Source organism: Dromaius novaehollandiae, chromosome 12 (genome assembly GCF_036370855.1).
Source record: "Dromaius novaehollandiae isolate bDroNov1 chromosome 12, bDroNov1.hap1, whole genome shotgun sequence".
NCBI classification, from domain to species: Eukaryota; Metazoa; Chordata; class Aves; order Casuariiformes; family Dromaiidae; genus Dromaius; species Dromaius novaehollandiae.
Window position 1 is genome coordinate 6,101,949 of NC_088109.1, and position 12,302 is coordinate 6,114,250.

Consider the following 12,302-nt stretch of genomic DNA (forward strand, 5'->3'; position numbering starts at 1 on the left):
TATTGGCACTCTTCATAAAATTATGGACGGAAAAGGAGTTGCTCTCTAGATGAGCGATCGTTACACATACTTGGCATGTGAAGCTCAGCACTCGGATAAAGCTTGTGCGACTGGGGTGTGAATGTCGTTTCCACACGTCCTGGGCGAATGCAAAGAAACCTTCAGCCTTAACCAGATGTTTCCCTCTGGACGTTGGTGATGTGTGCTGAAATAAAGGGTTACAACAGAAACAATTGGTTTTGACAAATGTAAATGTTAAGTTTTATTTAAAACTTGTCAGTATCTCTGTAGACACAAATAACAATTAGAAAAGCAGGTTTTTTACGGAACAGTTACAAGTTATGCCAACGGACATATAAGCTGTTTATAAACCGTATCTGTACTAGGAAGGTTTATTGTTATAGTTATCTTCGCAAATCCTTTCTGGGTAGCCAAAGCCCTGCCAATCTGACCAGGCCGAGAGTCTTTACTTCTCTCAGTTAACCTTTACATAATTAATTACTTACAGAGTGTGAGATTATTTTGCTTCATTATTTTGTCTATTCCAAAAAAAGTTTTTACTGCCTCATTCATTTGGTAATTCCTGTTTATCATCGTTCGCTGTTGTGGGATAAGTATTTCTGGTAATTTGTGAAAACATTTATTTTGCAAATTCTGGCTGGCTTGCACTGCAAACATATTTACCGAGAACATAATTATGTGAAATTAATTGCTCTTTTATGACTGTTTAGATGAAAATAGTTTATCCTAGTTTTTACCTTGTTCTAAAATGCTCACAAATGGCTTACTTCTAGATAAGTCAGGACCGCACTAAAATTTTATTCAGTAGATATTTTCTTCTTCTGAAGCTTCCTGATTACAAACTTCTTGATTCTCAACCTCCCAGTTTTCTAGCTGGGTATCAAGGCTGGCTGCCTGGCTGGCTCCTGACATCCTCCGCTTCCCTGGGAACCATCGTCTTTCGGTGTAATAGAATCTGTGAGGTTCTGCTCATCCGATATTGTGGTTTTCTAATCAATTGATATTTGTGCTGCAATGTGAAAATCTGAAAATACGGATCTGGAAATATCATATGTTATTTGGTTTCTCTGTAAGAAGCAGCAAGAAGGAAAAGATAGGTTCGTACACAAAATCTCAAAGTCAGCAAGGAAAGTCCTGTTTAAGTATCACTCTCTGCCAAGAACTGATAACTTTAAAGAGAATATGGAAAGGATGCTGTATGCACTGTGAGCTGGAAAAAAAAATAGGTGTCACTGCTAAAATACAGATGGGAGGAAATGGAACGCCGGTTGTCAGGAGCTGTCATTTGTCCCCAAAACTCTGCTTTTGCTCAACTATTTCAAATTTATTTGTTCAGTATTGTTCACAAGTACGAAGGGAGCAAATTCATTACTAGATGTCAATAATAGTGATAGATAAGTTTAAGACTTGAGCTGGCTTCAGTAAGAGCACATTAAGAACTTGCAAAGTGCAAACCACGCAACAATTGTGCCATATGGGACCTGCAAATGAAATAACTGTTTCATAATGTAAAGTGACCTACATCTGGTCCCTACAAATCTGTGCTGGGCAGCAAAAAAATGAAGTCCCATAGATGCCTTCTCTTCATTAGAGATGTGTAAATCATGGACAAAATTGGGCTGCTTTTAGATATCGTTAATTAGATAGTGTTCCCAGTTGCCAAACGCTGTGCACTTCTTAACTCTCGGCTGGGGACGTGAGGTAATGAGATTTAGAGCTCTGGGATGAAATATCAAATCTTCCCACCTATTTTCTGGGAGTATACTCCAAAAGTAGCAAGTAAAACTCTGTTAGGACGTGACCTTGCAAGACTTGTTCAGTAATGGCACTTGAACTCATATGAATAAACATAGAGGGCAACTTTCCTGGTCTGGCTATTATACTTGAGCACATTGTTTTGCCTATTAAATATTTGACCGTATTTGCCAGCCTTTTTCCAGTGCTGCAAAACTCTGGTGATCGGTTGTTGAGGTTTTCCCCTGCTACCCCCAAGAACCAGATTTGGGATTAAAATTCCCGTGAGGGCAGCGCAAGGAAGCAGAGGTGACCGTACCGCGGGAGGAGTTGCACGGCCCTGCTCTCCTCCGTCGCCCTTGGTGAAGTCAAACCCCATCTTCTCAGCTGATGCCCCCAAGAGCGGTTCTCCCGGAGAGCTGTGCCCGCCTGGAGAATCCTGCTCTCCTGGGGCTGAGTGAATGTTTTAATCGGCGTTTCTCTGCTCACAAATGGCTGTGATCAGGCTGAGGACCATGCGCATGCGATGTGCTTGCAGCGCTTGGTTTTGTTTCCTTGCACAAAAACGTCAAAATAGGTGTAAATATTTGAACACTGGAGTTGAAGGTTATATAACTGACGTCTGGGGACAGCATCTTCTTTCAACCTCAGTGGAGGCCTTATGTAACCAGCTGAAGTACCACAAAGTGAGCAAGTCCGATACTGTTTCCAAATAAATATTCTGAAATGCTCTTGCTGCCTGTGCAAGCATCCCAGCCCTACACGTGCGTCGTATGAATACGTCCCGGTAGTAAATCCCTCCTGCTCGGCGGCTCCCGGACGCTAGCGTGGTTCTGGAGAAGGCGCTGCGGCTCGCTGCGCGCGGCTGGAAGGTGGTGTTGGTGGGCGAGTGAGCCCTCGGAGAGCAGGGGCGGAGGAGAGGCGGGCTGGGGCTCGGGGGGGCCGGGCGCGGAGCGGTGCAGCGCCGGGCAGCCTCGCCTTGCGCTAATTTAATGGCAAGCGACGAGCTGCAAAAAGGGATTTTTCACCTAAATCTTGCAGCATCTTTTACAGCTTAAAGATCTCGTTAAAGAAGGGAGCTTATGATACTTACTACATAATTTTTTGGTTGTTGTTCTTCCTACCCAAGTGAATACGTTTGATGGAATAAGTAACACCACTTGTGCTGTCGGTAACAAGAACCCAACCATATTAACAAAAAGCTGCAACTGAGAGCGGCTCAATTTGCTTTAATAGCATCAGCGCTGGAGTCGCAGCTGAGGAAAAACGACTTTTCAGAAAGCTGTTAAATGAAAAGTTTTAGGCACAGGAGCTCTTGTCTTTGTGATGACAAAAACAGTTTGACTGACTAAAAAAATTGCTTTTGGGGGCGTTATGAGATTTTCCTAGGGAATTTAAATGCCACGAGGTATTCTCAGCTTAAAAATAGGAACGTGTAGGTTGAAATGAGTAGCTGAGAGGTATGTGCTCTAGGTTGGGGCTTCGGGATACAGATGTTCTCAGGGTTTTTTTAAGTATACTTTCTCTGATTTAAAAATTACCATCATCCGGCTTCAGATGATACGGTTTTTAATTACAGTTATTATCGCAGTTAAGCAGCTGTAGAAAATCTCTTCATATCTATTATGATATTTAAAAGATATATGAGATGAAATTTTAATCTGCTCTGATCAGCTTTCCCGGCCGTTCTCACTTTCCCCTTACGGCACACGTATATGCAGGTCCTTTCTGTCATAGAGCTCCCTTCCCCCGTGCCGTGCCCCCATTTTCCTTTCCCATTTTTTTCTTCCAAAAATCTTACAAGTAATTAAGGTGTTGCCGGTGCAGAGTAGGCTTCTCGGGCTAGTTTGAAGTTACCGGCAGCGAGGTGCGTGCGGGGAAGGGCTCACGCACCGGCCGCCTGCCCGGGTTCGGTGTCCCAGGTCCTCGGGCACGTTTTGTAGCCCATGGATCTTGCTCCCAGGTTGCTGGCAGAGACCTGTCCATGTTTAGCCGACGAGATTAAAATCCGGGGTGGTGTGATTTTGGATGTATTGCCTACGTATGTTGGTTTGAGTTACTCCCCTATTTTTTTCTGAATCCTCTTTACCTTTGATTTCTGTCTTTTCCCTTCATCTCCTTTCTGTAGAACTGCCTTTCAACAGTCTTTGCTGACCTATTTCTGGTCAAATTTTAAGCTTTTAAAATTCTGTTCTCTTTCCACAATTTTTTGATGATGATCTTCTGATCTACATGATCTACTCTTTGGAGGACACATCCCCTTTTTTATTTCCGAGTGCTCTCCCAGCCCCTCTGCCAGGTCCTCCCGCTCTGCAGCGGGTGGGAGGCTCACCTGTATTTTCCCGCACGCTTTTTTTGGATAAGCTAAGCCATACTTATGACTTCATCTGCTTTTTCTATGCCAAAGAAGTTACAGCCCTTCACGTTCTTGACTTGCAGTCAAGTCTGTGTATTCCCAGTTTCAAACCAAGTATCATTTTCTGTCTCATGAGGATGAGACTTTTGGGAACGCACGCACATGTGGCATGTGTTCACAGTTATGGTAGAAAATGTTTCCATATTAAAAACTGGATTACTCTTTTGAAAATGACTTCTCTGATGGATAGGACCTATGTTAAATATACATTTTAAATGACTATCTCACAATTCATTGTCTTGGAATTAAACCATACTACATTCACATCATCTAGATGCACAGTAAAAATTCTTTCTTGATGCTTTTCAGTCTCTGCCTTTCAGTAGTAAAATCTCCAGTATTTTTCGCACTAATGTCATGACCCAAGTACTACCTTTTGAAAGCATAACAGCAATCTTAGATCTTAACACAAGTTTTAGAAGTCATACGAACAGTCTATGTAAATGTTAGATGCTTTAAACTACATTTTGCATGGTCTGCTTAGGCATATTATTTTTTCCTCTTTTGTCTTATATATATTCCTTTTTTTTTCCTATTATCTATAAAGTTGATGCTATATTACTCTGTGTACTATGAAAAGGAGAACAGACTATATAAGACGTATAGTATAAAAAGCATAAGTGTTTTTTCTCCTATGAATCCATACATTTTCTTCCTATAAATGTATATAGCTCTCTCTCTAATTTCTAGAAAACTGTGTGATAAAATGGCAGAGGAGAAAACACAGAAAAGAATTTTTTCCTTAAGTATATGAAAAAGAATTCTACAAACATATAGCAATAGAGATTCAACTTTCCATTTTTTCTATTAAAAGGTAATATTTATATTCATTTTGTATTTATTTTCTATTCAATATTTATATTTGTTTTCTATTGAAATGGAAAAGATAATTTGGAAACAAAACCACAACATAGCTCCATAAAACATTTCTTGCCAGCCAGGTCATGTCTTGAAAGGGCAAGTGGCTTTTTTTAATCTCTCAAATGCCTTATGCACCTGAAATTCTGCTTCCTCCTGATTTTGAAGGCAGGAGAACAGATTGGGCTGCGCCTGAAACATCCCGATAATGAGGTACTATTTTTTTTCTGGCGGCTAGGACCACCACTGACCTGACATCTGGGAGCCGAGGATTAAATTCCCTTATCAGCCTGAGTAGATAGGGATTAAAACAGGGCACGGTCGGGAGGCCGGGAGTGACTGTAGCAACGAGCAGGCTTAGATTCCAGTTTGGTAGGACCAGCTTTACTGCCGTCCTTAACGTTACGTGCTGAGTTCAGATCTGCAGAGAGAGACTGAATTGGTGTCTCGTATCCGGGCTGACTATTTTAATCCTGAGTCGTGTTGAATGAAAAGAGGGTGAGCTGTCCGCTTCCCGCTCCCCGTCACCTCGAGGGGTCAACGTGCCTCTGCGTGTTGTCAGCGAACCTGGACCAACGGACCCCTTCGCAAGCAACGCCTGTTTATAGGGTGACAGAAGCCAGGCTGAATTTCAACCACAGAGGTTATTGAAATCCATACAGTAACTCAGCATCTCTTCCATCCATCTGAAACTCCTGTTTTGGCCATGCCTGTCACTTAATTTCCCTTCTAACGACGTTCACCCAAAAGTGCCTTTCCCCCGCCTCACCATCCCTTTCCTCCATTTGAGTTTAGCTTCGCTTGGTTGAATGAACAGCAAATAAATGGAGCACATTTGAGTCCCTGTGGTTTTTGCTGGGTTATGGAGTGTTTTCTCAGCATTTTTAAAGTAAAATCATGAATCATCGTTCAATCCTGAAGCTTGTCAAATTTAGGGACACTTTCGAAGAACTTGATTTGAGCTCAGTCTGTTTTTTTCCCATATTTTCTCATTTTCTTCCTGTTCAGCTGTAATATGAAGACTGGATTATGTTCTTTGTGCATCATCTATGGGTAAACACAGTTCCTTTCACCTTGATGATAACCTCTCGTATCATTTACATGCTATATTAGACTACTTTTTGTGGTTATATGAACATATCAGGAACGGTATTGTTTATGTCAACATAGAAATCAGTGCGGTCTGATAGCATATAGACACATCATTAATTACATTGCTCAAGTCAAGCAGTGTTTTTATTTTTATCTATTTGTCAGAGTGTATTTTTACACTAAACTCTTTTCACAGATAAGCTTTTTTTTCCTGAAGGGATCACAGAAATCCTGTTCTCCAAGCCAATCGAAATACGACGTGCTAATCCTCGGGTAGCACGCGCTGGCTAGCTGTCACCAGAGCGACCTGTTAGTCCTTTGGAATAATTGCAATGACTTTATCAAAACTGATAGCTTTCTGCTGTGCTTAGAGGATATTTTACTCAGCCAGCAATAAAATAATTTTACATATATGTCCAGAGGCATAATGGGATTTTTATGATTAAGGACAAAGCATAGTTTGTCTCTTTCAAATGGTTGATTTTTCAGGTATGCTGCTATAGTTCAGGTAGAAAACTTATAAATAAAGTACTACATAGTGTTAACTCTTGATCTAGCAGAAAACATCAGGGGATAAATTATCAATCATCTTTATGCAGAAATTGGAGAAGATTTTCAGTGGAAGCATAAGAAGGCCTGCTCCAGAATAAAGTAGATAAATATCACCTTCGCAGGCCTACCTAGAAGCGCCGAAGAGCTGAGCCCGACTGAATTGCAACCAAGGAAGATTTTAAAATGTATAAAGCCAATAAAACCACTCTCTTACTGTGCTCACCTCAGGCTGTGTTTTTTTGTGAGAAATAAGAGAGGGGGTGTGCTGTGTAAAATGGATAGGATATTCGTGATACCTAATTCTAGATCATATCTAATGAAACGTGAATAGTGAGTTTTTTTTCTTATATCTGCCAAAAGAGAATTCAGTGCACTGGGAAACATCTTAATCCAAACAACGCAGAAGTGAAGCTCCTGATCTGGAAAAGCGATCTAAAATCAAGGATTTAAGATGATTTAAAGGTTAAACAGGCAAAGTTCAATAGACTTTCTAGGAAGTACCTTTCTGCAGGTGGAACAAACTGTACCTGTGTTTTGTAGATAGCATTTGCTGCTGGTTTGAAGCAACTTAAGGTACTGAACCTGCAGAAGGTTGCTTCACTTCTTGGGTGCTACAAAAAGTGATTCCTTTAGCGACAGTCTGGTACTAGGGGTAGGAGCTCACGAGGGCCCCGTGCGTTCTTGCTTGGAAAGCCCTTTCGCTTGGGAAGGTGCTCTGCCATTCAGGTAGGATACGGCCCAGTTTAAACTGCAGAGGAAATTGGTAAAAACACTGTTTTTTTAAATTTCCCTTCTGTTCACTTAGTGGAGGCTCAGTCTTTAATACGTCTTTCTTTTTTGGACTTTTGGTAATTTTGTTGCTGTTTCTCTGCAAGAGCAGTTACTTGGCTGGTTAATGAATTAGGATGGTTATGTTACAAGGAAATCTTTGTGGTTTAAAAGTAGAAATCAAATTGCTGGTTAATTGCCTCTATTATGTGACAGGTGATGAATATACCAAAATTAAACTTTAGTCATAAACGGAAGCAACGCAGTCGCTAAGTTGCTAAATGCCCTAATACCTGGGTAAGACGGGGAGCTGATGTCAGGTGCCTACATAGCTTATTTTTTCATGAAAAAATAAAAATTTAGATCTTCGATATCTAGATAAGTAAGATTTAGAATAAATTTTTTAATACTATTGTAGTCGTGATAAAAATAATGTACTTATTGTTATATAAGCATGCATCAATATCTGTATTTCTTTGTGAGGAAGTTACTGATTGCAATATATTCATTATTAGTTAGTTATTAGGTTGCTGATTAGTTCATATTAAGCAATCCTCAGAAATTTAAATATTTCAGTGTTAATTATCACCAGTGTTTCTTGTATTTCCAAAGTGGAAACTTGCTAATCAATTAAGTCATGAACATATACATTCTATTTGAATAGTTGCATATATCATGTATTTTGTTGTTTTCCTAATCTTCCACCCAAATAATCCTAAACTTAATTTAATCCTGTTGCCTGCAATTGCATTCTGTTACTCGTTGTTTTAGTCCTTGTTGCCGCTCCCTAGCAAGTCTTTTGTAGTTTCTGAAACGTTTGATGCTCAGGTGAAGCTCTCGAGCCTTCTAGTAGATAAGAGAGTCGCTGCTGCCTTTTCCTGTTTGCTTAGCTGGGGTCTGCCCAGGACAACTCGTTCAGCAGAAAAAATGGAAGACCTAAGCTTCCTATTGAATTTTTTTTTCTTATTCTTTTCCTCAGGCATCTTTATTTCGACCTTATCTTCCGTTCTGTCCTGTTTCGTGTAGCAGCGGTGCTCTGACGAGCAGTGCCGTTCCTCGCCCTCGTCCTTCCCCAGCCAGCTTTCGTCCCCTCGCGCGGCAGGGCTGGCGCGTCCCTGCCTGAGCGACTCCGCGTGCTGTTTTTGCAGGGTGCGGTACTGCCACAGGAGGAGCTGAGGATGAAGGTGAGGCTGAAGCTGGCTGGATCGAAGGTGCTGCCATCCTGCTCTCCGTTATTTGTGTCGTACTCGTCACTGCCTTTAATGACTGGAGCAAGGAGAAGCAGTTTCGTGGGCTTCAAAGCCGTATCGAGCAGGAGCAGAAGTTCACCGTCGTGCGAGGCGGACAGGTTATCCAGATCCCGGTGGCGGAGATAGTGGTGGGTGACATCGCGCAGGTGAAATATGGTAAGTTGTGTCAAGTGGGCATCTGCTTTTTCGAACTTCTTTTACTTCTCTTCTGCCCCATTCCCCTGTTTAACGGGATAAAGTATATTTGGGACTCACTCCTCGGTACATGACTCAAAAGACATCGAATTACGTGCTGTTGTTATTGTCCGTGGTAGCGTAATTCCTACGTTTTGCTGTTAGGGCAAAAGAAAAGCTTGGTCTAAGATACTTGCTATAAAATGGCATTTTGGTAACTTTATTTTTGTAATCTTCGCTACCTTTCACTGACAAGAACTGTAATCCTCTTTCGTGGAGGATCTAAGTATTTGGCATTCTTGGTTTCTTTCCAGTTAGGAATCAAAGGAATTGGTTTTAAATGCTCTGCGAAGGGAAGGGTGCCCCCACGCTCGCTCGGCTTGGGGGCTGCTCCGGCCCTGTGAGTCCTGCAAGCTCCCCCCAGACGGGGCATTTCTGGTGGGGGGATGCTGTAGGGTCAGGTTCGTCACGCGTGGGCTGCGGGGCGCTCTGGTCCTGGCATAGCAGGAGGCAAAAAATATTTGCAATACCCAGGCCCTGCCCTTACAGGTTTGTGAGAAAAATCGTGGTACTAGGGGACTAACGTGGATAGTATTGGCTAGTATGGCCTAATATGGTAGCCGTTATTTCACCTGTGCTTTCATTTTACATTTTAATGTAAATGGTGTTAATTGTGGTTTTACAATAAAAATCATTATGTAATTCCAAAAGCAGTCTTACTAAGCCACTATTACCATTACCATGTTCTTATTGAAAGGTGATCTCCTACCTGCCGATGGGATATTTATTCAAGGAAATGATCTTAAAATTGATGAAAGCTCTTTAACTGGAGAGTCAGACCAAGTCCGCAAGTCGGTTGACAAAGACCCAATGCTGCTGTCAGGTAAAGCTGCCCGGATTCTTGCTGGGCTCGTCTTACGCGCTGCTTTGCTCATGCCGTTTTCTCACCACATCATCAAGTTTTGGTGATCTGGATACACCTGATCTTTTGAACACTGGCCTTGTACGTTTTTCATACGCTTGACATGCTTTTGTTTTTGATTTTGTGCAATTATTTCTGATCATAACATTTATTTTATAAAGTGGAAAAATAATGAAACGTTTTTAGAGGAAAAGTATCATTCTAGGAAGTAATTATTTTAATTCATTACATACAAGGTTTAATTTAACCATTAAATTTTAATGCCTTTTAAAGCACCCTTAAACACTTTTTTCTGCATTTACTAGAAACAGTAGAAAAAGAAACAGTAAATGTGCTAGAAGAAAATGGATATACTAAAATATTGTGGATTTGACTTATGGTCAATAATCATCAAAATAAATTATTTGTAATATTTGCATTTTGTAATATTCTACACAGTAAATCAGTTAAGAAGAATGTGATTTTTTTAAGTTCTAAAAATGCAGTTTCTAGATAGGTCAACTGTCAATAGATTTCATCTGAGATGTGATCTCAAAATGACAGGCTGCTGATCTCATAACGTCATATATCCTAAAACAGTTGTTTTAAAAAAATAAATTGAACTTTTTATTTGTGGAAGGGGTTCTTTTCCTGTCCGCTTCTACAGCCAGCCACGAGTCACCCTAACTAGGATATTTATGTTGCAAAGCAGCAAATAGGTACTCACTGCCTCAGAAGTCCTTCACTCCCCACCTCCCCGTACACACAGTGTTTTATCTATCCCAAGCAACAACTGTCGGGAGGTGCTTTCGTTCAGAACAGGTAGGTGGTGATTGATAAGGATTTGTGAAAAGATTTATTAAATCAACAGCGCCACTGCTGTCCAGATTCAAAATCAGATCATAGGTTCATTGACTACGAGGTGGTGCATGTTCTGTGAATTGTCGTCTGGAAAAAAAAATTGTGTTTCAGTCAAGAGGTGGCTGCATTAACTTAAGATGAAGAAATTGCTAATAGTATTTTATAGAATTGTCATTGCTTCAGACTAAATATTACAAAAGACCATGTTAATTGATTTTAACTTTACCAAGCTTTAAGCAAGTTTCTGCTTGCAACCATGTATATTAAAAGAATTTTTTTCACGTGACACAAAAAATGACCGCAACTTCTGTGATTTTTCCTTTTTGGAAAAAAAAAAGTCCTTCTGCTTTCATAATATTTGATTTGTTAAATGCTTTGGCTGTAAAGTCTCTGTCAGGTGCATGCCTTTTGCTGTTTGTGTTTTAAAAGCCCAAGTTGTGCCAAGTTATAAGTCCCTGGAAAATTCATTTGCACATGTTCAGTAGAGGCTAATAAAGATTAGCTGAGATAGCTACAAAGTCTGCCGGCTGCACCTGGGCTCAGAGCATGCAGTTTGGGGCTACGCATTTGCAGGCAGCAAAGATGCAGGAACTGTGAGCAGCTGGGAGAGTGCTGCTCTCTAGTTCTTTGTGTTCCTCTGGCTCCCCGATATATTCTAAGATAATTTAGGTTTAGGAAAGTGTGCTGACTTACCTGAGTAGTCTATAAAACCACTATTATTTCTGCTAGATTTATAATAACTTGATCTATCGCAGAAGTGCAGGTAACTAATTTTGATGAGGGTTAAAGAATTTTCTCGGAGCTGCTTTCCAGTGTGTGGACGGGAAGGCCTGCAGTGGTATTTTGAGGAAGTGTAGCTGATTTCTGCTATTCCTAACAAGAGGTTTAATTCTTTGTTATCCTTTATTTGCTGTGTTTTGTGTGTGTGCTTTTCCATTTCTTTTCTCTTGGTTAATGATTGTACTGTTTTGTAAATGTAACTTTATCAAGTGACATAAAATTGTCAATATTAATGTAATAGTTTTAATTATATTTTATTACAGAAGCTTCTATCATGCAATACCATCGAGCTTTATCAATTAAAATATCTCTTGTCATTGAATTCTCAAGGTTGTCTGATTATGAAGTTTTCACTGGTTCATATACTCTCACATATACCTAAAATGAATTAGATCTTTTTGGATACCTGTAGATTCTGTGGTGACTGTATGAAAACAAAAAGGTATTGCCCTGAAAAGCACGGTGGGAAGAGAGAAGGAAAATAGTTAGGTTAGGAGAAAAGATGTTTTTCCTCCTGCTGTGCAAAACTCAAATACCTGCAATAGAGAGAAGTTTGTCTTTATGGTTTTATTACACTGTTAAATCAAGTTTAAACTCTTTATGTTTCCCTACTATTGTGTAATCTCCATTTTAATTACAAAAAAGGGAAGAGAATTCATGTGACATTTTAACAGGTGCTGCACACACCTTTGTAATTGTTCTGTTCTTTACTAATTTAGAGTGTTAATTTAGCTGTCTTAGAAGATCTCTGAACTCTGTTTGCTCATCGGGAGATGTGATGATTTGAGATTGTAGCATGCAAAAAATTTCTTTCTTCTAGAGGTGCGGTTTGGTCTCAGGGGTGTGGGAATTGATGTGCCCACTGGAAACTGCCACGAGTCCAAAAATGAAAAAA

General features: G+C 40.4%; 1 protein-coding gene across 14 annotated transcripts in view; it reads left to right on the plus strand.

Annotated features, from left to right (window-relative positions):
* ATP2B2 (ATPase plasma membrane Ca2+ transporting 2) overlaps positions 1 to 12,302 on the plus strand; it is a 304,347-nt gene that overhangs the window by 191,390 nt on the left and 100,655 nt on the right. For all 14 annotated transcript variants that reach the window (XM_064518822.1, XM_064518823.1, XM_064518825.1 and 11 more), the window contains 2 exons: positions 8,590 to 8,847; positions 9,623 to 9,748. In XM_064518822.1, coding sequence (XP_064374892.1) covers positions 8,590 to 8,847; positions 9,623 to 9,748 — 384 coding nt within the window. The remainder of the gene's footprint in view (positions 1 to 8,589; positions 8,848 to 9,622; positions 9,749 to 12,302) is intronic.